This window comes from Lissotriton vulgaris, chromosome 2_1 (genome assembly GCF_964263255.1).
Source record: "Lissotriton vulgaris chromosome 2_1, aLisVul1.2, whole genome shotgun sequence".
Taxonomy (NCBI): domain Eukaryota; kingdom Metazoa; phylum Chordata; class Amphibia; order Caudata; family Salamandridae; genus Lissotriton; species Lissotriton vulgaris.
Window position 1 is genome coordinate 149926701 of NC_141687.1, and position 27725 is coordinate 149954425.

Here is a 27725-nt window from a genome sequence, read left to right on the forward strand (position 1 = left end):
ACACACATTCGCACTGCACTGGGAGAAGGAAACACTATCCGATCTCGTGGCTGGAGCGCATCGCGGTCATTAAAATAACGATCCTCCCCAAAATTCTGTACCTTTTTCAGACGCTCTTCTTGCCACCCACTACAGGCTGGTTGCACAGGGTGCAGTACGAACTTTCTCTTTTTATTTGGCAGGGGAACAGGCCAAGAATGAAACGTTTAGTCAGCTTTCTCGCACCTCACAAAGGGGGCCTTGGAATTCCAGATCTCATGCTCTACTACAATGCAGCGCAGCTTCGACACTTGGTTGAATGGAGCCGAGCTGAATCAGAGAGGCATTTGCTTTTTCAAGACACTGCAGTCGCCGGTAAGTCTTACATGAAAATTCCCTTTCTCTGGAAATCTCAACGCCCACCCAATTTATAAGCCTCGCAGGTGAAACGTACAATCATTACCGTCTGGGATCGGACCAACACACATCACGCCCTAACGACTTTCCCTTCCCCACTCACATCCCTCTTTGATACTCCGGACTTTAGCCCCAGGAGGGGCCCGCAGTCCTTCCCACTGTGGAGAGAAGCTGGCTGCCGAGCCCTAGGCCTATTATTTGACAAGGGTGATCATATCCCCTCCTCGCAACTCAGGGAGGATTAGGGCCTCTCAGAATCCGAACGGATGAGCTACCTACAGGTGTGACATGACACTGGGCTATGCCAAACGCAGGCGACTAGGCTTCTCACCCACTATGAACGGTGGCTCATCACACGATCTTCGGACAAGAAGTTGAACTCGAATTTGTATAAGATGCTCTTGTCCAGATATACTCACACTTATCATGCTGGGGGCGCACGCTGGGAGAGAGAATTTGGGCGGAGCCTTAGTTCCAAGGAGTGGTATGGTGCCTGCCATAGGGTGTGCCACACAGCAACACATGTCGGCCTAACAGAAACATTCACCAAGCTTGTCTACTACTGGTACTATACCCCGGAGCGTCTACACCAGGCTGACGCTACACAGTGCCCTGACTGTTGGAGAGGATGTGGGAAGAGGGGCATACTGGTTCACCTTCTGTGGGAATGCGTCCATCTCCAGACTTACTGGACGCACATACTTGACAAGGTCGATAAATATCTGGACACGGAACTTCCTAGGCTTCCTGCATATGTCCTATTGGGGGTACCAAATTCGCTCACTTAACCTTTGAAATCTAGGCGAGGGAAGCAGATAGCCATAGCCCTAGGCACAGCCATTCAAAACATATTAATATTCTGGAGAACCCTCCGAATTCCTGCACACACAGGGTGGTACCAGCGATTGTGGCATGTGCTGGACATGAAAAAGATTTCTCTTACCCCGGCCGGGAGAGGCTCTTCCTTCAGTGACCTCTGGCAGCCATTCCTCGCTTTGTTAGCTCCAGAGTTCCGGGAGTTGTGCTGCCCGAGATATTTGCGCCTTTTGCGCGTCACCGCACCGGACTCCTCCACATAGACTGATCTAGCTTTATGTACGACACACCATTCTGCACAGCGCTGTTTAGAAGTAATAGGGGGTGGTTTTCCCTGCATCTTATTTCTTTTCTTTCTCTTCTTTCTTTCTGGGTGGCAGGCGGGAATGTACCTGTCATTTGTTGCACTTGTATTATCAATGCACTTACTAGTAGTTGTGATGGGCTCTGTAAGGCCCGATTCTTGCACGCTTGTCTCCTGCATTGCTCAATAGAAAGATTTAGGGCCCGATGTAGGTAAATCTACATTTACCACTTCATAAATACCGAATCATACCGAATCGGTATTTATGAAGTGGTAAATTAGAGGGGGGGAGATGTAGGTATTTCAGATTCTGTAAATACCGAATCTGTAAGATTCGGTATTTACCGATTCTGTAAATACCGATTCGGTATCCCCCATTGCTTCCTATGGGCCTTGAAGCCCATAGGAATCAATGGGCATTACCGAATCGGTAATTACCGATTCGGTAATTACCGATTTGTGCAAGGGTGCAGGGGGTGTCACTTTGACACCCTCCAGCACCCCAAAAAAAGGCATGTGAGCCATGTGGCACACAGACATGCCCTAAGGGCATGTCTGTCTGTCACATGGCTAGGTGTGCATGCACACATGTGCATGCACACCTGGATTCGGTATTTTAACACCCAATTGGATTGGGTGTCAAAATACCGAATCTGAAGGGCCTGTGGGACTGAAAGTAGTCCCACCTACATCCCAAATTAAAAAAATCGGTAAAATTACCGATTCGGTATTTTTGCGATTCGGTAATTTTACCGAATCGGTAAAATACCGAATCGGACAAAAAAAGGTCCCCTACATCTCAGTAGGCCAAATACCGGTCGGAACAGTGGCGTAACGAAACTTGAGGGGGCCCCCCTGCAAAGAATATGGAGGGGGCCCCCCATACTCCAGATTCAGTCAGGAGCCCTCAGGTCAAGGGCCTGCTGCGCGTGCACCAGTAGCGGCCGGTGGATCCCAAAAGTGGCGGAACGAAAAGCAGAGATCCAAGCCGAAGGAGCAACTGAGTACAGCAAGTATACCAAAGTGAAAGAGGAGTTCCCAGGGCTGTCCTTCCCAAGTCGGCCCCCAACCACTCAAATCTCAGCTCCAAACAAATTCAGTCATTTGTCTCCAAAACATCAGCCCGTCGGCCCATGAAAGCAGACACGCCCTGCCACCAAACACTAGCTTTGCATTTTGAAAAACAACCCAGATTCCCTAAATCAAGAAGTCATCTGCTCTGTGAAAAAGTTCAACCACTGGCATGAACCACTGCAACACATGGATAGACTCTGCCCTGAACATCTATGTGTCAAAGCCGCATGTCATATGCGCCAATCCCATGCCAAGAACCACCACCATCAAGCCGAAGCTAGCACGAGGGCTGTGCACCACCACGCAATCAGACAGGAACCACCACTATTATGCCAGGGCCCGCGTTCCACCCGGCCGGGGCACCACCATACCATGGGTGAGCACATTGGGCCGACATGTACCACCACCATGGCAGGGCCAACACTATGTCATGTCATTCCATCTATCAAGTACACAATCATGGAACATCGCTGGTGTTGAAATGGGGCAGCTCTGCAGAATCTCACTAGCGGCCGCGACAAGCTCCCCTCTCTAGCCAGTGACAGCCCTTTTCACACAAAGGCATGTCGCAGGTACTATGGAAAAGAGAGAACAAGACATGAATGGCTTCCTTGCCTGTCTCTAACAGTCTACCCACTCCCATCACAGCCCCCCGCACAGTACACAAGGTCACCCACATGTCACTTGTACCCCTCCACAGGTCAAATGCATATCAACCATCCTGGAATGGCTACCCACCTAGAAAAGTAAGGAAGACATCACAGAGAACAAAAACAGCTTGACCCATATGCGAGATGCAGGGTCTGCAATAGGCTATGGGGCACAAGCACAGCTCCCTGCAAGACAGCCGTGGTCACGACTTCAGAGCCCACCGCGTTTACTCCCTGCCCCATGCCAATTCATGGTCTATGTAGTCCAAGCCCATCTACGCCCTGTAGTATTTCATTGTCTTCCATTCACCACTGTCCACCCACTGTATTTACACCCTGTATTTCATTCTCTCGTACACCACTGCCCATCCACTGTATCCACATCCCGCAGCACCTCACTGACTCATCCACCACTGTCCACCCACTGTACCTACACCTCACTGTCTCATACACCGCCGTCCACCCACTGTATTTACACCCTGCACTTCATTGTCTCTCACACACCGCTGTCCAGCCACTGCATCTATACCCTGTATCCCATTGTCTCCCATACACTGCTGTCCACCCACTGCACCCACACCCTGCAGCACTCAATTGTCTCTCAAATACCACTGTCCACCCACTGCACCCACACCCTACATTTCATTGTCTCTCATACACAACTGTCCACTCGCTGCATCCACACCCTGCAGTGCCTCAATGGCTCTCATACACCACTGTCCACCCACTGCATTTACATCCCTTCGTATTTCAATGATTTCTTCATGTCTCTCTTTTCTCAGCCTCCACTTGCCATCTTGGAACAACAAAGTCACAATAAACTACAGCAAAAGAAACATACTTTGGCACAGTCAATAGCTCTGCAACCAACATCAGACCAATTGGCTTTGCCAACGCTTATTAGATATGACATCCCACATGGATCCTCCCCTTCCGACCCACAATGTCCTTCCCTTCCCATGTGTGTCCCACTCTCTCCCATATGACTCCGGCGACAGTTTGCTACAGTCAAGTCCAATCCACTTACCCGAATATATCTCGATCATTCTTGACACACTGTTGCTGCTCTGTGGGCTCACTCCACGCCCCACTAGACTTTAACCACCAATCCATAACAGGCTCTCTATTGGATTCCTCAACAAAAAAACATTACCAATTTGAACACCACGAAATAGAATTCATAGGAAAACAAACAAAACAAACAGTGCACAGCATGGGCGGAAACCGAGTACCCAAAATGCATTAAAAAAAAGAGAAAATGTGCTGTGGAACCAGGGAACGACCCTCCCCAACTCCATAGCACTCCGGAGGCCCCCAACATGTGAGCCTCTCAGCCAAGCTGGAGTCAGTGGCGTAGCACGAGCCCCACGCGCCCTGTCTTCATGATTCAACAAGCGTCCTGCTGGCGAAAGTTACATATCTGTGCGGCTTGGCTGCTTTCAATCCATGCTGCTGCTGCTGCGCGCTGACTGCTGAGTGTTAGAGGGGTCGAAACTTAGCCACACATCATCCACACCCAAAGCCTTACCTGTGAAGCGGAAGCAATTCCAGGGGCCTCCCAGGTCCGCTTTTATTTCATTTCAACTGTTGAATTCATCATATTGGCCCTCGGCGCGCGCAGCAAGAAGTGAAAGTCCCTGGTGGCCCCGCCCGGCTGGGGCCCGGGCATGCGCGTGTGCACCACCACTCCACCATTACTAACCAATTGGAGGCACGTCGGGACCAATACATAATGAAGATGCTGTGCGGCTGGCCGTGGCGTGCGCTGTGCGCACCATTTAATTTATGATTGAACTTCAATCATGAATTAAATGATGCGTGTGGCGTGCGCACACACAGTCAGACTTGAGGCTTGTTGGGCTGAGTGAGGGGCCCCTGTCTGGAGCGTGGGGGCCCGAGGCCCCCCCGCACTGCGGGGGCTGCAGGGGCCTGTGTTACGCCCCTGGGTCGGAAACGGCCGAAATCGGCCGTTTCAGACCGGTATTTGGTACCTACATCGGGCCCTTAAACCTAAAAATCAGCCTCTAATGAGTATCTATCTGTCTCTCCTTTTTAAGTCTTAGCCAAGACTTTAGTTTTAAATGTATGTATAACATACTTATTGAAAGGGGCTTTAAGCCATTTGTCTTCATCTATTGATGTGCTGACATTGCATTCTCGTTTTGCTTCCACAAACAAAAACATACAGCATAGGGCAGGAGGCCAGCCCACTTCAGCCACTCAATAACTTCATGTTGAGGGACTGCATTTAATTCTTACACAAGGAGCAAATCTGCCAGCGTTTATTTTTACTTTACTACTTTAGTGTTGCCCTTGTGTTTAGAGTCTGAAGAGATAGAAAGCGTACTGCTAACATCTTTTCCATATTGTGCCCAGGGCACATTTCAGCTTTATCAGTTCCTGTTTCCTGCCGATGGTGTTGTAAATTCTGTTTGGAGTAGCCTTTTTATTATTTCTGACTACTGCTATTAATTAAAAAAAATATCGTATTAATTTAAACTGTTCTTCATTTATTTATTTTTATTTCTAAGCATACAATGCCTTTTTAACTGCATCCCTGTATGCCATGCATGCATATATTTTAATTGAGGGCTGCAGTTTTATGTGCAAACCATTTAAGCCTTGCATGTTAATCTTGTATAGCTGTCTAGCTTTCTTTCTGTGCTCATTTGTTATTATATTTGTAACACAATTTAGTTTGTATGTCCTGCTAATATGAATGTCTAGACTGCTTTCTGTGCTCTTTTATGTCATGCTTATATGGGAATTAATCTTTTATAATACTAATTTTAGCTCAGCTGTTTATTTCAGTTTATTTTCTAGCCTGAAAATGTTCAATCCCATCTCCCCACTCAGCACTGAGCAAGTGCTAAGTCCACTAAGTCATGTTCTACCCTGGACCCTTGTCCAAAGAGTATACCTCTTGTCCCTGAGATCATACGCAATCATCTTGTCGGAATCTCCCATGAGATAATCAACACAGGCTACTTTCCTGTAGGATAGAAAAGAGACGCCATTCTTCCACTCTTAAAAAAACTCAGTCTGAATCCATAAGATCCTAGCAGTTACAGACCAATCTCTATGTTACCTTTTCCAGGTAAAATTATGAAAAAGGTAAAAAATGTGGAACTAACCTCTTTCATAGATGTTAATAATCTTTTGGACTCCACACAATTTGGACTCAGAGGTGCTCACAGCACCGAAATGGCACTGATTGCTGCCTCGAAAGAACTGAGGGCTGCAAGGATCCAAGGTAATGTTTGAATCTAGAAGGCCCTCAACATCAATTAATAATCAATAATCAAAAGAACTGAATCTACTAGAAATTCTACTAGAGAAGGTGACTACCGTGAAAACCAGACCAGCATGAATAAACGGCCAAATCCTAATACACTCAACTAAACTTAATTCTGGGACATCTAATAGCAGTGGAGTAGACTCATAGTTTGAAATGTTAGTGCTTTTTTTTCTTGTTTTTTTAAGGGAAGACCGTATCATCTCTACATCTACCTGTTGTATTATAAAGAGAGAATATTTTATACCACTGATATTAACTACTGTACTTACTCCTGAATCATAATTGCGTGTATTCTGGTCTGTACTAATATGAAACTCTATAAAGAAGGTAAAAATAATTATAACAGTAAGGCCTTGTTGTTAGTTCATGTTGCAATCACTGTTCCCAATAAGAATGTAGAGCCCGGTTGCGGGCATATTGTGTGCTTTGGTTTAAGTATTCATGTTAATTGAAGCCGTCACGAGCTGCGATTAACATGAATACTTTAATCAAAGTCACACACTCAGCCGTGCTTTAGTAACAAAAGAAATTCAGCATGTCTACAAAGACAGCGTGTAAAGCTCACGCCATGTTTGTAGACTTGCTGAATTTCTCTTCTTAGCAGAGCTGGGTTGCGGGGTGATTGTGTGTCTATGTTTTCTTGTTATTTGCAGCTCCTTACTGGCGCTGCGATTAACCTGAAAACTTTAGCTAAGTCACAAAATCACCCGGCAGCCCTGCTCTATTAAGAAAAGAAATGCAGCAACTCTACAAACACGGCGTGTAAAGCACACACTGTGTTTGTAGACTTGCTGAATTTCTCTTCTTAATAGAGTGCAGCTGCCGGGTGATTGACACTTTTGAAACTTTTCTGTGCTTGGCATAGTGTGCTGCCCGACTTGTACTTTGCTGTTTCTGTCCTTGCATCCAGATGTATGATACAACAAGTAACATCATACCTGCAACAAATCAAGATTATTGGCTTTGTCAATGGTTGTTAGTTGCATAAGATAAATAAGCAGCAACTATAGCTCGTATATAATACTGAAAAAGCTTCTACTTAAAGCCCTGGTGACACCACAACAATGTTGCTGCCCCTGAGTATCAAAAAGAGAAGGGAAGCAAGTGTTAGTGAAGAGAATACTCCAGACAGACGGATCAGTCATTTACAAACTCGCAGCTGCCATCTGCTCAGACCTGCATCTTGGCAAGATTAAAATCTTGGCACGGCCTAGCCAGCCTACCACCCTTCTTAGTTCGTTCAGGTGAGCACGGTTACACAGAGCGAGCGTTTAGAAATTACAAGATGGCGAAAAAGGCTCCTTATAGAACCCCAATGTCGATATGCAGAGACACTACTTCTGAAGCATTGCCATACCAAACTCGCTGCCTTCTCTGACATATCTTTTGTCCTTTTATCTTCCACTCCCCAGCTGCTCTCACTGTCACTTCTTTTTCCTCTTCCTCATATCTGTCCCGCTCCATGTTTACCCACTTTCCCCTTTCTCCCCATCCCATTCTTGTCTCCAATTCCCTCTCGCTGCCTGTTCTTTGCTTTCTCTCTTACCCGTTTTAATTCTCCGTTCTCCCTCCCAGTTCTCCAAACTCTCTGGCTGCCTTTCTCTTTCCGAACCTCTCTTACCAATTTCTCCATTACCCCTTATCCATTTCTCGTCTTTGCGCCCTGACTTTTTTTCTCCTTTGTTCCTCTCTCTCCCCCTTTCTCTGCTACTAAATCCTATTTCTCACTAGTCTCCTCTCCTTTTCCTTCAGGCTGCTATATTACAATTTTGAAAAACATACCACTATCCCTGAATATTAGATGGGAGCACATTTAGAATTTGGTCCAGTGTGCCTCTGCAGTGTCGGTGACCTGGCCAAAAAGGACATGTAAAAGCTGAAATTGGATCATAAATTCAAAGCTGTTATGATCAGGGGCCCCAGAAATAAGTTTGGCGCAGGACTCTCAAAATCCTTTAGATGTCCCTGTGCATTTGTTAAAGTTTTCATGTTAATCGCAGCACCCATCATGAGCTGCAATTAACACGAAAATCTTAACAAATGCACACAATCATCCTGCAGCCCAGGCCTATTAAGATAAGAAATGCAGCAACATAGCTGGCTAGGTTTCAAATTGCATGGGAGACATTTTCATAATTTCACTGTAATTATTAGTGCCATTTGAACAGGCTTTAGTGCTTGGTGGCGCCTGGTGTGACAATGTTTGCTGGCACCATAATGACCACCTCCGCTACGGATACTCTCATTACCAACCTTTAACAATGCCCCTCAAGTCTATAACACCTCTCTCTTTCATATTTATTTCGTTTAATAGCGCCACTCATTCCAGTGTAAGGTGTTAAGCACTTTACATCGCATACACATTACACCGAGACACTGAATCATAGTGTGTAAATCAATGTATAGGAAATCTTACATTAGACAGAGGAATACAATTTGTAGGAGGCACAAGTCATCCATACTAGTAAACAGTATAGTTTAAATGTTCTTGGTCTGCATACATTGAGAATTTAAAACGTAACACCATACCTTTACTGATAAGAATTGATTTCTACCCAAGTAAAACCATTTTGCAACATTAGGATAATGAAAGACAAGGGGGCAAAATGTATAATGATCTAATCTATACCTTACAGTTTGCATGCAGGTCTAAACTACAGGTGGAAATGCACTGTCTTCTCAGTTTTTTATGCAAGAGTTTGGAGTGATATTTGGCGCTGCACACACACGCGGTCTGGTTCCTGGCGTACATAGCCATGGCTGCAGCGCAGAGACCCTACACCGCCGCACACAGAGGAAAAAAACATGAGGGAACATTGGTGGCAATCAGTGATTATTGAACCGTTCTCTGTTCTGAAGGCTTACTATTGGAAGTAATGAGGGTTTGTTACTCACATACAAGTGGAACATCAATAAAGGGTACTATACAGATAGAGCTGTACTCTAAACAGTCTGGGACCATATTTAGAAGAAAAGCATTGCAAGTTCTCAGCTGCTCATGGCTGTGCAGTCTATGGTTCTGATCCAATGATAAGGAAGCCAGAAATGGCATACATTGTTCAGGTAAGAATTACTTGGTCCTTGGATGCAATTTGCCCTTGTAAAATACACCACTCATAATACACACAGTCTCAATGCACACTGTCCACATTCACAATCATGCAAGAGAGATTAGGATAAGTGAAGGGTTCCTGTTATGGTTGTCTGTGCATACTTACTGAGGGGGGTCCTCAGAAAGCTCTCCCTAAACGCTCTCGCTGAATCAACTGCCAGTACCCATAGCCTCATGAGAAGACAATGGCCACTTTTGCTAAACGTAGTCAATGCCTCTTATGTATCAGAGGCGTACCCCCATTCCAGCCGCCTACCATTCAGCAGGGGGAGCAATAACATTACACACCATGATCCCCAAGAGATTCAAGCCTACTGGGCAGGAAACTACAAACTTTAGAATGCACAAAATGAAGACGGGATTACACAGTCAAATGTCTATGACAGAGGCATAGGGAAGGGGCAGGGGAGGGGGAGAAGGAGCATGGGTGTGCTAAAGTAGGTGTTGTTGCTGTGTTCATCTGTCGCTTGGTACCATTTACTCTCCCTCCTCCCTCCAACCACCTCCCTTCATATCTTGTCTTGAGATCACACATGACTCCATGCCCCTCTCCCAGTCTCTACTCGTTGGAGATGTCATACCACCCCATTATTGAGATATGTCCCATTCGGCCTCCAAGTATCCCAGATTTATGAGTAGCTTTTGTACCTGGTGGCCTCCATGTCTTTCCATATCCCCTGTTATACTCGTGGAGTGGTAGTTTTAACGGTACAGTCTGTAGCCTCCTCCAGCCTTTGTGTTAACAATTGCCAGTACCTTTGGAGTCTGGGGCATTTCCACAAAATATGGAAGGAAGTTCCTCGCTGTCCACAGTTCCAAGGGTAGCCTTCTGTCGCAGCTCTTCCTATTTTGTGCAGCAGCGTCCTACTATAGTATACCCTATGTAGGGTTTTCAATCGCACAAGCCAATATTTGGCTTTTATGGCCACCTTTTGTGGGAAATGCTGCACCTCCTCCCAGTCATCAAACTTGATATTCCCTATATTGTTTTGCCATTTTACCCTTAATTTCTTCAATTTTGTGTATTGTTCAGAATCATCCTATATGTATGGGATATGGCTTTAGCAGTGATTTGCCCATCTATCAGTCTCTAGCGGGGAGTCCTCTTGAGACTCTTCGTCTGCTGGTATTCTAGCACTTATGGCTTGTTGTAGTTGTAGGTTTATACATCTATGGGACAGAGCCATTTCATACTCTGTTTGTAGGTGTTCAAATGGAACAATTCCATTTCTGTCCCATACCTGTTCTAAAGATGCTATGCCTAGCAGGTTTCACTTCTTAGAAAATGGTAGTTGTGCCACCTCGCTAAATTTCCTTCCTACCCATTGAGGTGTTTTGGCGGTCAGTCATTTCGACAATCTCATTTCCCTGGTTAATTTGTGCCATGTCTCGATCACTGTATCCGTTGCAGGGGGTAGAGGGCCCTTTGACCGTTTTACCCCTTCTCTCGCAGTGTGAGCATATCCAGTCGGAAATCAGGTTCCTTTGTTGGGGATATGCCCATCTGTTAACTGTTCAGATTTGTGCACATGTGTACATAAGGATATACTCTCTTAGTTTTAGAGGAACCAAACATATTGTAGCAATTTACTTATCTCTTAATGCACTAAGCAGCTGGTTACAGTTTTCTAAGTAGTTGGTTACAACATTTTACATGAATAAACGCAGTGCCACTCTTAAAAATGTTTCTGTTTTCAATATTATAAGCCCAATTTAACATCTTACTTCTTAATCACTTTTATAATTACATGAACAATCTATCCAGGGATGTTAGCATTTTTCTCAGTAATACTCTCAATTGTTCAATTTTATCTCCTCAACAGGGTATCAGTCGGTTTTCAAGATGTACTCTGCCACAGCCCACTCCTGCTCATCATTCTGCATTTTTGACAGAGAATGACCTGTTTGCTTCACCCAGTAGCCTCCCCCAGATGCTTAACCTTCATAGAAGAAAATGTAACATCAAATTCTGAACTGCTGGAATATGAACGAAACAAAATTATATGGACCCGCTTACCTTTTAATGACAAAGTGAATGTTATGTCGTTCTTCAAGAATTCGCTTGAGCTTTGGCACACCATAAGTACAAGGCCGCTTAAAAGGAATTTTATCTGGGATCCCAATGATATCCACTGCATCAGGATCACAGGCAATCTTACGGTATGGCACCGGGACCATGTGATCCACACCTAGAGCTTCAGCTTGAAGGGAAAAATACATCAATTTCAGAGAGGCATACAAAATGGATCCCTTGTTTAATACGAACAGGCCGTGTGTATCCACTTAAAATGATACATTCAAACAAATATGCAAGAGCAATTGCGTTGTTGTCAATAATAAGTTTAATACAAATCAGATTGAACACCGAGCAATCCTTCGTAATTTCAGTATAATTTCTAAAGCAGTATCAGTCTGATTACTTGCAATTTAACTTTTTGCATTTTGGAAACTTTTAAATAACGAAACAGTGTCATATGATGACAGGGATTGACAATGTAAGTATGAACTTGAGTAACATTTTAGGGGTAATGGAAAATCTTCAAACTTATATAAATTTGCAAGGTTGTCATTTTCTATTTTTCACGAAATAACACAAACATAAAATGTGCTAGTTGTGATTTCATTTGTTGCAGACAATTCATAAACATATAATACTGATTGTATTGTATTGTATTGTATTGTAAAGGCTCTTCTATAGTGCATGGCTACTCGGGAGCATCCCAGCGCTTAGGACTGACCAAAGGGAAATGGATTGCAGAAGATGCGGAGGCCCAGACTCTAGATCCTGGGAAACAGGACAGTTTTTAGCTTCTTTCGAAATGCAAGTAAGTTAGGCTCTTATCGGAGGGATGGAGGAATAGCATTCCATAACTTAGCCGCATTATACGAGAAAAGACGGCCCCCTGTTCGGGCCATATTAATCCTGGGAATTACTAAAAGATTTTGCTGATTGGAGCGAAGGTTCTTAGATGGTTTATAAGGCCTAATCATGTCATCCAGGATGGGGGGGCCTCTCCCATAGAGTGCTTTGTGGACCGTACAGAGGGTCTTGAAATGAACCCGCTCCCTTATCGGAAGCCAATGCAAAGTGCTCAACGCGGGTGTAGCTGATGCGCGATAGCTAGCACCCGTAAGTAGCCTCGCTGCAGAGTCCTGGGTGGCCTGGAGTTGCCGAATAACCGAAACAGGGGCTCCTAGATAAAGCGCGTTTCCATAGTCCAGCCTAGATAGAATAAGGGACTGGACTATGGTTTTCTTGGCTTTTTCGGGTAGCTAAGGAAGAATTTTGCGGATTGTCTTCAACAATCCAAAGCAAGTAGCTACTGTCTTCCTTGCCTGGGTTTTGAATGACAGCTCCGCATCCAGCCAAAATCCAAGGCTCTTAATCTCGGTCTTTGGAGTGGGCCCAGGCCCCATGCAGGAAGGCCAAAGTGTCAAGTTGTTAAATGTGGCTCGTTTCCCCAATAGCATCAGCTCAGTTTTTCCCCCATTCAACTTAAGGTGGGATGAGTCCATCCATTTTGCAACTGCCTCCAGGCAGTTGCAAAGATTGGTCGGAAGGGGCTCTACCTGATTTAAGGAGACAACTAGCTGGGTGTCATCAGCGTAGCTTACTAATTGGATTCCAAAGGGGGCCACTACTTCTGCCAGAGGCGCCATGTACACATCGAACAGTGTGGGGCTGAGGGAGGAGCCCTGTGGCACCCCACACTGTAATGGTACTGGAAGGGAACAGCTGTTCTCCGAAAAGACCTTTAAAAATTCATCTCTAAGAAAAGACTCGAGTCACATAAGGGCTTTGCCCGTGACCCCGATCCTTCCAAGGCGAGATAGGAGGACACGGTGGTTAACCGTGTCGAAGGCGGCACTGAGGTCCAGGAGGATAATGGCCGTGCTGCCACCAGAGTCCAGAATCGTCCTGGAGTCCTCGACCACCCTCAACAGTGCTGTCTCAGTTCCCTGTCCTCTCCGGAACCCTGTTTGAGTTGGGTGGAGCAAGTCGTGGGTCTCTAAAAAAGACGGCAGCTGTTTGTTCACCAATTTTTCGGTCAGCTTACTGATGCCAGGGAGAAGGGAAATGGGGTGATAGTTGGAAAAATCGTCAGGGTCAAGGTTTTTTTTTTTTAACAGAGCCCTGACCATGGCCAGCTTCCAATCTCGTGGCACAGTGCCTGACTCAATCAAATTGTTGACTAAGTTGATGATGTGCGTACTGATGTGGGGCAAAGCCGAGTTTAAGATGGTCATAGGGGCAGGATCGAGCGGGGAGCCGCTCTTTATGGAATTAATGAGAGGGGGTGAAAGTTCTGCACTGAGGGGGGAGAAGAGAGAAAGGTGAGGCAAGATGGAGTCAGTGCCACCTACCAGAGGGGAAGTTAATTCAGCCATGGGTAGGGGGGGAAGGGAGAGGAGGATCTTTTGAATTTTGGCAGCAAAAAAATTTGCTAATTTGTCGCAACGAACACCAGATTCATCAGAAGATAATGATGATGATGGCGGGTCCGGGGCTTTTAACAAAGATTTGACTATCTTAAACATCTCTCTCGGGGCGTTGGCGGAAGCCTCAATTTTTTCTGCATAAAAGGTGGATTTGGCCATGTTAAGGGCAGATTTATATTTCTTTATGGTGGATCTGTATTTATTTTTCTTCTCCTCATCAAAATGTTTCCGCCACTGCCTCTCCTCCTGTTTACATTCCTGTTTAAGGGACCTTAGGTCCGAATTAAACCAGGGTTGTTTAGTAGGGCCTTTCTTGTTTGTAATACATTTTTTTAGGAGCACGGTATCCAATGACTGTTCAATCCATTGATTGAAGTCTTTGTTTGCCCTATCTATGTCCTGATTACCAAGAGGTTCGTTCTTCTTCAATATTTCTAGCCAATCATTTAGCTCTAATTTCGTCCAGCGCCTACCTAAGGCTTTGTGAGAAGGTATGGTTGGACTGGATCTGTGTGCCTTCCATATGAAGGGAATAACCATATGGCCTGACCAAGGGATCGAATATGGCTCAGCTGAAATTAACTCTGCAATGTTTGAAAATATGGGATCTAAAAGGTGAGTGGGATGTGAGACTATTAAGCTCAATTCACAAGAGGCTAAATCCTTAGTCAGTTCCATTGCGGTGAGATCTGAGAGATTATTAAAATGGAGATTCAAGTCTCCCAGCACTATAAAATTAGAAACCGTACTAGCTAAATCTAGAGTAGTTTCGATTAGTCCTTCCTGAAATTGTCCTATCGGGCCAGGTGGACGATAGATCAAAAGACCTGAGAATGACAGTTCTGGAGATAATGTGATAGAAAATTGTGCACTCTCACAATCTGGAGTAGAACTACCAGTCATACGACAGATTAGATGATCCCTATAAAGAATGGCGATCCCTCCTCCAACCTTGGACACTCTGTCCCTATGTTGGATCAGGTATCCAGGAGGGAGAGCCTGTACGATATCTGGGCCAGAATTGGATCCAAGCCACGTTTCTGTTAAAAAAAGGATGTCAAGGTCCAGATCTTGAATTAAAAGGGAGATTTCGATTGCATGTTTCGGTAATGAAAGGCAGTTTACCAATGCCATTTTCAGATCTACCTCTATTTTCCTTGTGTTATCGACCACCTCTGTCGCCCTAAAAGGACAATGTTGATTATGAAAATGTAAAAATAAATGATTATGAAAATGTAAAAAGTGAATATAGAATAACAAATATTGGCTTATTTATAAAGTACTGGTGTGTAGTCTAAGGGCCCCATCTCAAGAGAATAAAGGTATGTTCCAAGATTAAAAAATAAAATGTTGTTGGATATTTCGGCAATGAGTAAATCACCACACAAAATAGAGCCAGCACCTTAAACAGGGCTGAAGCGTTATGGACTATTGGAAGTAAGTTCAGGAAGGTAACAAAAGGGTTGGTTGAAAGTCAAACGATTGCCTGAACTTCGAGGTGCCTCTTGAAGTGCTCACAGTTCAGACAATAACAGACTAATGTAGCTCCCTAGTGGTGGGATTTCTACTCAGTTTGATCTGCCTCTGGGTTTTAGCATTCGGATTTGGCCTGGCAAAAAGTATATTGCTACAGCAATCGATGGTGGCTGTGATATGTGGAATTAATTTCTTAATATACATGGGGACCTTCCCACAATAGTTTTCAAGGAGGTCATGCAATATTTAGAATTTTTCCCTTGGGTGCACTTCAGCGTTGTGTGCTGGTCTCTCCTTTTTGTGGTGCATTCTTGATGTCTGACTTTAAATTCTTGGATTTAAACCTCAAAAATATACATTTTATCCCAAGAGCATGTTATGATTAATGTTCCTCTTAGCACTACTATGGTAGCACCCTAGATGAGCGAGACACAGTGATAGTTAGGTCATTTACTTAGGTTGTCTCACCCAGATACTATAGGTAGAACAGAACAAGCGGGTCTCAATGCTCTCCTAAGCCTCAGGAAATGTATCCTGATTGTCGGAAAAGAGGGAGATTGTATTTCATGAAAAAGGAGACTTTGACCACATGGGCCTTCTTGTATTTTGGATGGTGGATCGCAAAAGGAAATTGACATTATCTATCATGGTGAAATGGAACACTAGTGAGTTAATAGTGAGTTCAGAAAGTGGAGGCCAGATGACTATTACAGAATTGTGCTTAACACGCAGCTACTGCAGGACCTTCATATGAAGGAGGGGATGTGTTCAAATTATCAGAGTTCAAAGATGAAAAATACTGTCAAGCTTAGACAAGTAATGATTAATATTTGCTTGTCACCGAGCCTTCTCTGCCACTGCCCCAAAGATATGGAACTCTCTTCCACAGGAAGTACTCAGAATCTCCTCAACGACTGCTTTCAAACTGGAAACCGAAATCATTGATCCTACAACCACTGTATCATCATTTGATGCGGCTCTTCTTTACTGCATATTGTGCCCCCCTTCGTAGCCCGCTATATACAGGTTTATTGTTTTACCCTCCTTGATTCATTTGTCTTGTAAGTATGCGATTATTCCTGTTTTGTATTCTTATTTGATGTCAATATTGCATTTATATCCTTACTTCCATCCTTTTGTAAAGCGCTCTGATATCCGTCAGGATCTTGTTCGCGCTATATTAAACTTTGTAAATAAAAAAAATACACTTGTGCGGCAGATGAAGAGTTGGAAGAGCAAGAGCAGGGCATGGAGAACACAGATAATAGTCTAATAGCTTCACAAGCTTGACAGTACACAGAACACATTGATTTAACATATATATCCAATGTAGCAGACTTGTTGCTTGGAACAGGCAGCCACAAGAATAGAAGAGAAGAGAGGCAGATAGTGCTTATATACAGGATTATATTCTTCAACACTTGCTGATTCAGAGACAGTTTATGTTAATCAAGTTTTGGATCTGAATGGTAGACAGTAATCTGTTCACAGCTATCTGCCTCTGGGCTGCCCTGTTAGGAAAAGGAGGGCTTACATTTTATTGATTTTTTTAGTTAGTTCAGAGCCCCTTCTAAGACATAGAATATTTTCCTACATTTCAGGATGACATATTATGTTATGTTATGTTAATATCAATTATAACACACGCAGCTACTCAAGAGTGTCCCAGCGCAGAAGCCAAATGATGGAGGGAAGGAGCTGGACAGACCGACCGATTAGGCAAACAGCCAAGTTTTTAACAATTTCTTGATTAACCTTGGGTTAGCAGTGTTCAGTAGTGTGTAGGGAAGAGAATTCCAGGCTTGAGCCACCTTGAAAGAGAGAGAGATGCTCCCAGTCTTACCAGACGGAACCGAGGGATCACTACCAGCCGCTGGGAGGCTGAACGCAACAGTCTTTGTGGCACATAGAAGCTGAAGCGATTCCTCAGATACGGAGGACCCAAGTCATGGAGGGCTGCATGGGCCAGGGTGAGGGCCTTGAATTTGACCCGATGAGCCACAGGAAGCCAGTGTAGGTCAAGCAAATATTGCTTCACACTAGTTCTTCCGGGGATGTTTAGCAGAGCTCTGGCTGCCGCATTTTGTACAATTTGCAGCTTCCTCAGCTGGAAGCCTGGCAGACCTATATACAGTGCGTTGGCATAGTCCAGACATGAAAGAATCAGTGCCTGCGTTACCATTTCCTTGGCTGCCCTGGGTATCAAGGGCAGAAACTTGCTGAGAATCTTCAGTGTACCAAAATATTGTCCAGCCAGTTTCTTTATTTGTGTGCAGAACCTAAGGTCCTCATCAAACCAAACACCTAGGTTTTTGACTGGCTGACCCACAGAGCTCGGTAGAGGGCAGTTCATCGGCCAGAGGGCTTACACTGCGGAGGAAAAGATCCATACAGAAGAACCTCAGACTTCTCCTCGTTACACTTCAGCTGGGCTAAAGCCAGCCATTTAAGTTCTCAAAACAGGTTGGAAAAGTAGAACTTGAGCAGAGCTCAAAGGAGACTCCCTAGCACAACGTGCAGGAAAAAATCTGAGGGGCAAAAGGTTCTCTCGGGAGTGTTCTAGAGGGTGAGATGCTCTGATTGGTTCGGGGACAAATTTGGTCTCTTTTACATAACCAAGATTATGGGTTGCAAAAGGCAAATGGGCCTAGGCCTATTTTCAGTTTGCTATCCTACTAAGCATTGCTTTTTTTTATATACTGGAGACTCCCGTCTCGACGACGGGGAATGAATCAGGTATGTGAATCTATGAAAGCTCCAATACTGGAGTTACTGCAGTTAGACAGGCTTTGGCCTGGACAGGAGATGTGTCTTAGATATATGCAATTCAATAACAATACTTAAAGCAGGTAATCATAATCAAAGGGCAGAAAAAAAAGGTATTTAGTGATCAATTGAATATGAAAGCCATCCTATTTTAATATAAAAGGTAATTCTTTATTAATTAAATGCTTTTTAATAGATAGAGAGGAAAATAAGTTACTTACATCTAACTGCAGTTATCCAGCATTGGTATTTTTCATACAATAACATGCTCCAATCATTCTCTGTCCTTGATGTAGGAGTCTCACAGTACCATAACAAAGTAGTATGTAAAACTATTGTAGGCTATAATGGCAGTAAGCCATCAGTTTACTAACCTATCAATGTCCTTTTTAAAAATAAAAGGCTCAAACTTTCACTATAACCAATCAGGGGCTAGCACCCTCCAGAACACTCTCGCGAGAGGCTGATCCCTCAGAATTTCCAGCACAAGTGGGAATAACAGAGCAGGTTAAGGGGAGCCTCTCAGGGAAGGAGGTTCGCATGTGAATGTATGAAAGATACCAATACTGGACAACTGCAGTTACAGGTAAGTATCTTATTTTTTTATCCAGAATTGGATCGTTCATTATTTCACATGCTTGCATCAAAATGGCAAGTTTATTGTAGTAAAAGTAAATACACTCAGAGGACGGTGGGTAAACGCAATATACTTTTGCATAAAATGCATATAAAATGAAGACAAATACCTCTGCATGTGTGTGTGTGTGTGTGTGTGTGTGTGTGTGTGTGTGTGTGTGTGTGTGTGTGTGTATATATATATATATATATATATATATATATATATATAAATTCACTGAAAAAAACATAGGTTTCAGAGGTGTTATAGTTAGTTGGACATTTCACTCATACATAACCATTGAAATTCCCCTGTTATAGTTAGTTGTACTAACTATAACTCTCGCGCCCGCAATCCACTGCTGATGATGTCACATATTACATCATTCATGACATTGTCAGTGACATTACTGATGACATCACTGATGACATCTCAAATGACATCACTGATGGTGATGTGTGAACAAAGCCGAGGTTAGGCTGAAACGCGTTGGTTTGAGTTGTTGCTAAAATAAACCAAGCTGAAATCACCCAAGTCAAGTGCCGCATCATTGGAGTAAAATTGTTGTTTTGGGCCATGGTCCGGCCCCTATGCTGAGCACCAGTAGTAGAGCACAAAACAGGGTCTGAAGGATCACATTGCATGCACTACACATATATATATATATATATATATATATATATATATATATATATATATATATATATATATATATATATATAAATACACACATATATGTATCAAATGCAAACATCGTTATTTATACATTGAGATGGTAAATATTCATATCTAGAAACTTTAGATAAAGAAACGCCAAGATAACAATTAAGTAGCAATATACTATAGCCTGGCAACCTCTAACTTGTACATAAAACACCTCTACTTAAAGAGGCTCTCCTTTTTGGAATAGATGGCATGAATCTGCCTAGCCTATGATTGCATAGATGCGCTGTCTCGATTCCAGGCAGTAGTGCTGCATGAATATGTGGGTGCTTTTCCAAACTGCAGCACAGCACATTTACTCCAGCGGAATACCCGCAAACAGAGCAGCCGAAGTGGACACTGCTATTGTCGAACAAGCGTTAGCTCTCCTCATTAAGGGTTTGCCCGTTTTGGAATAGTAAAACTGAATTGTCATTGAAATCCATCTTGCCATTGTAGGTTTTGTCACTGTGGTGCCTTGACAACCTAGGCCATAAACTGCTAGTAGTTGGCCAGGCTTACGAATATGCTTCGTTCTGTGAAGGTAATATTTGAGACACCGTTTGATGTCCAAAGTATGAATAGCCTACTCAGCCGGCGTGCCTGGATTAGGGAAAACATTTGAAGGATGACAAGCTCATTGAGGTGGAATTGAGAAGGAACCTTTGGGATGAACTTCGGGTTTGTTCTGAGAAGTACAAACTCAACTGTGAAACGAAGAAAAGGTTCTTCAGTGGCAAAGGCCTGTATCTCACTAACCCTTTAGGTAGATGTGAGAGCGAGGAGAAAAGCAACTTTCTACACGAGAAACTGTAAGTCAGCATTATACATGGATTTAAAAGGCTGCATCATTAGTTACGAGAGTACTTCATTGAGATGCCTTTCCAGAGGAGAAGCTTGCATCTGTAGGAAGGTTCTGAAGAGTCTTCTCATGAATCGCTTTATGAGCCTTGTAGAACAGAGACAAAGAGCCTGTGCCGAGGAAATGTACCTTGAAATTGTAGAAATGTGGACTTTGACTGATGAATAAACCTGGCCTGACTTGGCCAGAAAAAGAAGATATGTTCCAGAGAAGCGGAGAACGGGTGTTACGTTGTTTTGGTGACAACAGTGACAAAAACATTTCCACTTTAATTTGTAAGTTTTGGTCATGCCTTCCGCTCTTGACTTAGTAAGAATATCTCTGCATTCTTGAGTGATATTTACATTCTGAAAGTTATAAAATTCAGAAGGCATGCATGCAAGAGGAGAGATGATGCTGATGGAAGTCGCATGGGCTTGGTCTCCAAAAGGAGGAGGAGCGCTGAAAACCAGTGCTGCCTGGGCCACTTGGGAGCGATCAATAGAAGACAGCAGCATTTTGTCTTCATCTTGGTGAGGAATTTGGGAATCAGTGGGCAGGGGAGAAAAGCGCAAGCATAAATCCCAGACCAGCTCATTGAAAGGGCATTCCCCTACTGTCCTGGGAGAGGGAATCGACTGGTGTAGAACTGGCATTTGGCATTGTTGTCCATCATGAAGAGGTCCAATGCTAGTTTCCCGCACAACATAAATTCTGTTATATCTTGCTTATGTATTCATGCATCGCCCTTATTTCCTGGTCTTGGGTCCTGGCTGCTTAGCCAGTGTGAGTATTGGGAGTGGTTTGTTGTGTGGTGATGATGAGTGGAATGTTTAGGGGCCTGTGTGGTAAGGTGTGTCAATTGGAGTATGGGCTGAGCAGCACACAGGCTGCTCCTGGTGGGGCAGCTGTACTTGGATACCATCTTGCAACTAAGACTAATAAATAATATTTAAAGATACTCATTCGCTACTTGTCTCACATCATAACAAACTCTCTTCTTCCCAGAGATTTTATATATATATATATATATATCCAAAGGCAAAGCAGGGTCCTGCTGGGATTCTTCCTCCCGGGTCAGGTGGCGCACGGAAATCGGCGGACCGCAAGGGCCGATTAATTATGAAAGTTCAAAGGATTGCTTCACTGCAATAAATGCGCACTCAGGAATCCGATATCAGCATAGAAGTTTATTTTTCAGAATACACGCTACGCGTTTCGACACTCTCTGTGTCTTGATCACACGTGTGATCAAGACACAGAGAGTGTCGAAACGCGTAGCGTGTATTCTGAAAAATAAACTTCTATGCTGATATCGGATTCCTGAGTGCGCATTTATTGCAGTGAAGCAATCCTTTGAACTTTCATATATATATACATATATATATATACATATATATATATACATATATATATATACATACACACACATATATACATATACATATATATATATATATATATATATATATATATATATATATATATATATATATATATATATATATATATATATATATATATATATATATATATATATATATATATATATATATAAAATCATCTCTAGGGGTACCTGGGCCATGAGGTTTCTATGTCTGCGTCGAAGAGCCAGGTCTTGAGTCGCTGAAGACCAGACCGCCAGGGAGGGGGCCGTTCGGAGGTGGAGGGGGGGACGTCATTCCTGTTCTTGGTGGCGATGTAAGAGGAGGAGAGGCCCCCGCTGTAGCTGGGACAAACTCAGGGGACGTGAGTGAGGGCAAGTGAGGCAGAGCACAGGTGTCTTGAGGGTAGATGGAAGTTGAGCCAGTGATTGATATAGGATGGTCCTTGGTCGTGGAGAGCTTTGCAGGCGTGTGTGAGAATTTTGAGCTGGCATCTTTTGTGGATAGGAAGCCAGTGGATGTTTATGAGGTGAGGAGAGATGTGGGTTTGTTTGGGAAGGTCCAGGATAAGTCTGGCTGCAGCGTTCTGAGGAGCTTGGTGGATATTCCTGGGTAGAGAGTGTTGCTGTAATCGAGGCAGCTGATGACGAGGGCTTGCGTGACTGTATTTCTGGTGTTTACTGGGATCCATCTGAAGATTTTTGAGAGAATGTGAAGGGTGCGGTAGCAGGAGGAGGAGGAGACTGTGTTGACTTGTCATTTCATGGTAGACTTCCCTAGCCGACTGGATGAGAGATGAGAGATAGCTGCCTCAAATTCAACTACGACAAAACAGAGGTACTGATCTTCTGGAACAACATTTCCGCATTGGACCATAGCTGGATCACAGCTGGTGGCCGGAAGAACTCGATCCCTCACCCACACCGACTGACCACACACGCAACCTTGGCATAATCCTCGACAGCCGATGTTGAGGAGTCTGTCGATGAGGATGTGGTAAGAGACAGTGTTGAAAGCTGCGGGAGGTCGAGGAGGAGCAGGGCCACCATTTCTCCGCAGTCGAGGAGAATCTGATGTTCTCTGTTGCGGCGATCAGTGCTTTGGTTGGCCTGGAATCCTGATTGTGAGTTGTTGATTAGGTGGTTTCATTCAAGGTAGTTGGTGAGCTGCAGGTTGATGGCTTTCTCGAGAACTTTGGACGGGTATGGGAGCAGGGAGTTCAGACGGTAGTTTTCAAGGTCGCTGGGGTCAACAGAGGGTTTCTTTAGGAGGGGTCTGACCTCTGCTTTTTTTCCATGCATCTGGCAAGGTTGTGAAGATGGAGGCATTGTGAACAGTGGTCAGTTCAGTGCTGATTATGTTGGATCCAAGGCTGAAGAGATGGTTGGGGCAGGGATCAGAGGGTGCCCCAGAGGGTATGGAAGACATGATGGTTGTGGTGGTCTGAGTGTTGAGTGGGGACCAGATAGTTATGGCTAGGCAGGTGTTGATTGGTAGGCTGAGGTTGTTGTGGTTAAGCGTGGTGGGTTGGGGGTCAAAGTTGTTGTAGATGTCGGCAATCTTGCTGGTGAAGTAGTCAGATATGGTGTTGCAGGTTGTTGGGAAGGGTGAACCATGTTTTCCATGGCTGCTGGGTTGGAGAATTCCTTGATGATTTTTAAGAGTCCCTTTGTGTGGTTAGCTGCAGCGTCTTTCCGGTCAGTGATGGCTGCTCTTTTGGCATTCTCGATATGCCGTGGTAGTCGCTGAGTGCTGTTTTGTGAGCAGCTCTGTTGAATGGGTCCTTGCTGAAAAGCCGTTGCTTCTCGAGTATGGAGACAGTTGCGCTTGGTGGTTCTCAGTTCTGGGGTGTACCAGCCAGCTTATCTTGAGGTTCTGTTGGTTTTTGCCAGTTCCAGTGGGTCAGTGTCATTGTCAGTGTCAGCTGTCAGTGCATTTGTTGATCCTGGCAGAGAAGTTGTGGCCAGCTTGGTTGAGGTCGGGTGGTGTGGGTAGATGGTAGACAAATATTTTGTGTTTCCTGAGATGAGCAGCGACTACTGCCATGCACTTGGAGAATGTCCTTGGTGATGACTTCGGGCCAAATGGAAGCACTTGGAACTGATATTGGTCCTGCCTCATTACAAAGCTCAAGAACTTTCAATGATTTCCGTTGATTGTTATACGAAAGTAAGCATCTTGAAGGTCGATGGAATAGAGCTCATCCCCTTGGTGTAATTGGAGATAAATTTGGTGTAATGCCAGCACCCGGAATTTCTCTCGTCGAATCCACTTGGCTATTTTGAGGTCAAGAATGAATCTAAATTCTTTCTTGTCTTTCTTCTTGATGATAAAGTACCTAGACTAAATGCCTGCTCCTCGTTATTGGTGAGAAACAGGTTCCACCACCTGCTTTTGTAAGAGGATGATGACCTCTGATTGTTACAGAGGTAGCTGGAACCTAGATGGTTTTGAAGGTATGGACGGTGGAGGACTGTTGAACCTGAGACAAAATACATTGTAATCAATATTCAAAACCCAGGGGTCCTGTGTGATATTTTGGCACTCTGCCAGTTAATGTTGGATGCTTCACCCTACCGGAGTAGGTAACAGAAGAAGGGGAAGTAATAATTTAGGGTTTTGACCTGGATGTTTGCTTGCCTCCTTGAGGCAGAAGCTGGGTGGACCTTCCTCTAGCTTGCTTTCTCTGGTAAGGCTGGTACGGTCATAGGCGCTTGTAGGAAGGGGGAGGCTCTAGTTGGCGCAGTGTAACACTAGCGACAAGCAGGGACTCTCTCTTCCTCGTCAGGGCTGAGGGTTACCTTCCAGACAACCTCTGCTTACCCTCTAGGTAGTGTGGCTTAAGCAGTCGTAGGCTAATCTTTGGGGCACATAGGGTTAAACACTTGCAACAGTACACCTTTACAACCAACCCACCACACAACGAGACCAGACTGTATTCTGTAAAAATATATATCTTTATATAGATTTTAAGCAGGCTTATGAATACAGTCAATAACTTTATGAAGACGGTTGCAGGTTACTTAATTCGGGTTACCACAGTTCTTATGGACGTTCTCTTGAGGCCCGTAGGCCGGGGTTACCCAATGTTCTTGTGGAGCCGGCGGCTTCCAAGGGATCTGTCCCACGTCGCGTTGCCTTCCCGGGGTCGCTGATCGTTGCGGCTCTTCGGCCGAGCAGGTCACTGGTCGTCCGGGGCAGCGGTGTTCTGTGGCGGCAGGGTCCTTTCCTCGTCGTCCGCTCCGACCTTGGAGGCGGCGGCTGTGCGGTGGGGACAAGTGGCAGTACGGTCCCCAAGTGCAGGACGTACCCAGCCAAATGTCGGTGCAGCTGTGGGCTCACAGCTGGGCTGTCGGGCAGGCTTACCGACTTTGCGGATTCTCGTAGGGCAGTTGTCCGTCTTTGCAGGTGAGTGAGGGCTCGCTATGCCTTCACCTCGATAGCTCGGACCGGACGGGTCCTCCTTTGCTTTGCTCTCGGGCTCCCGGTGCAGTTGCGGTCACGGTGTTCGGGCCAGCGGCGGCTGGTCCTCACTTTGCTTCCGCTGTTGCTTTGGGCCCCGGTCACGGTGGTCGGGAGGATGTTGATGCCTTAGAGGAGATTCCTCCGTCAGGGCTGCGGCGATGGTCAGCACCCGCAGTCGCTTTCCAAGGGGGTAGCGTCCACTGGTCCTGGGACGCTGGTCAGGGGGCAAGTTCAGTTGCAAGCCCTTGGAGATCTCTTTGCAGAGTTTGGCACAAGTAGCACAACAGTCTTTTCGTAGTCTTATTGTCTTCCTCTCCTTCAGCAGCAAGGCACCAGACACAGGCAAGAGTCAGCACCCTTCCTTGTCTCTCACGGTCCTTCTCGTAGGGCAGAGTCTTTCTGTGGCCCAAACCGGATCTAATTTTCAAGGAGCAGGGCTCCTTCTTTTATAGGCCAATTCTTTTGTTCTCGCAGGCCAGGGGGGCCTTTGCATAACCACTCTCAGTTCTGGAGTACCCCCGCGGGTGTACTCCGGCTTCTGCTTTCAGTGTGAGGGGCAGGCGCATCAGACGCCCCACAGGAGGTGGAGCCAGCATTGTCCGGACGGGAGTGGCCAGAGTACCTTGTTGATGGGGGCTTCGCCCTTCCTGGGCCAGGTGCCGGCAGAGTCATCCGCCGCTCCCCAGGAGGGTGGAGCCAGCATTGTGGAGGTCGAGCACAGTGACAGCTCGAGTCAAGAGGCACTCCTACCTCCCACTAAGGTGTAATCTGCGCATTCACCACCCGTCATCCCTCCAGCCCTGTCACTCACACATCCCAGACAGTCAGATACACACCAGCAGAGGCGGCTGAAATGGTTAAGCAAGCAAAGGCTAACTTTCTAAAAGCAGCATTTGCAAACCCAGGACACTGAAATAAACTTGACTACAAGAAAAATCTCATTATCCCGAGTTCAGGCATACTAAACATGACTCACTACCATGCTCCTTGAGCCTGCGGGATTATAGGGTGTAACAACCCTCGCAGCTCAGCCTGGCCTAATGGAGCAGGTAGCCTTCAGTAGTGAAATGCGGTCTTCGTTGTAAGTCACTACTAGGACATGCCACGCACATCAGGGCTTGTCCTACCTTGCACCTACAACGCACCCTGCCCGCAGGCCTACCATAGGGGTGACTAATATGTGGTCAAGGGAAGGGTCGGTGCTGGCAAGTGGGGACACTTGCCCAGCTAGCGTGATAGTATGAGACCACACGCGGGTTCTGCGGTCGCAGTTCCCAGACACATCTTTACGGCTGCTTCGGTGGGTGGCGCAACCAGCGCTGCAGGCCCACCAGCAGTATTGGCATCTACGGGCCCCGGCACTCTCTCGTGCGCTTTACTAGGGACTAACAGTAAATCCAATGCACCGATCATGGACACCAATCGTATGTACAGTTTACAGTAGGGAGCACTTGCACTGCGGCACGGATCAGCCGTGGCGCAGTGCCCTGAGTATCGGAAAACCAGCAAAACATCGGAGGCACATCAGCAAAAAGTGGAAGGGAGACTCACGCCAAGGTGCCAGGTCTAACATGTGTCCCCTCCAGCTGAAATGTGGGGGGAACTACCCTTCCCCAGGGAGTTCCACATCACTAAGGCGGAAAAATCTGGACAGACCGTCAGCGTTGGCGTGATCGGTGCCAGGGCGGTGTTCCACCGTAAAGTCCATACTCTGTAGAGAAATGGACCACCTCAACAGTTTCGGGTTCTCACCCCTCATTTGCATCAACCATCTGAGGGGCCTGTGGTCGGTCTGAACTCGGAAGTGAGACCCAAACAAGTAGAGTCTTAGCTTCTTCAGCGCCCAGACCACAGCAAATGCTTCACGCTCTATTGCACTCCACCTACTTTCCCGTGGAAGTAACCTCCGACTTATGAAGGCTACGGGTTGGTCAAAGCCCTCCTCAGTCATCTGTGAAAGAACAGCCCCTACACCATGCTCTGAAGCGTCTGTTTGCACAATGAACTCCTTGGAGAAATCTGGGGCCAGGAGCACGGGCGCCGTGCACATGGCAGTCTTCAGGGTGTCGAAAGCCTTCTGACAGGTGTCAGTCCAAATCACATTCCTGGGCTGCTTTTTCGAAGTCAGCTCTGTCAAGGGGGCCACGATCGTGCCATAACCCTTGACAAACCTCCTGTAATACCCAGTGAGCCCCAGGAAGGCTCTCACTGCAGTCTGGGTTTTGGGGGGTTCCCAAGCCAGGATGGTTTCGATTTTGGGCTGCAAGGGGGCTACCTTGCCACTCCCAACTTGGTGTCCCAAGTACACCACTGAACCCTGCCCAATCTGGCACTTGCTTGCCTTGATTGTGAGGCCTGCTCTGCGCAGGGCCATCAACACTTCC

At 45.5% G+C, this 27725-nt stretch overlaps 1 protein-coding gene across 1 annotated transcript in view; it reads right to left on the reverse strand.

The window, feature by feature from the left end:
- Positions 1-27725, reverse strand: part of GTF2IRD1 (GTF2I repeat domain containing 1) — a 993687-nt gene that overhangs the window by 432427 nt on the left and 533535 nt on the right. Inside the window, exon 10 of the mRNA XM_086954598.1 lies at positions 11668-11851. Coding sequence (XP_086810724.1) covers positions 11668-11851 — 184 coding nt within the window. The remainder of the gene's footprint in view (positions 1-11667; positions 11852-27725) is intronic.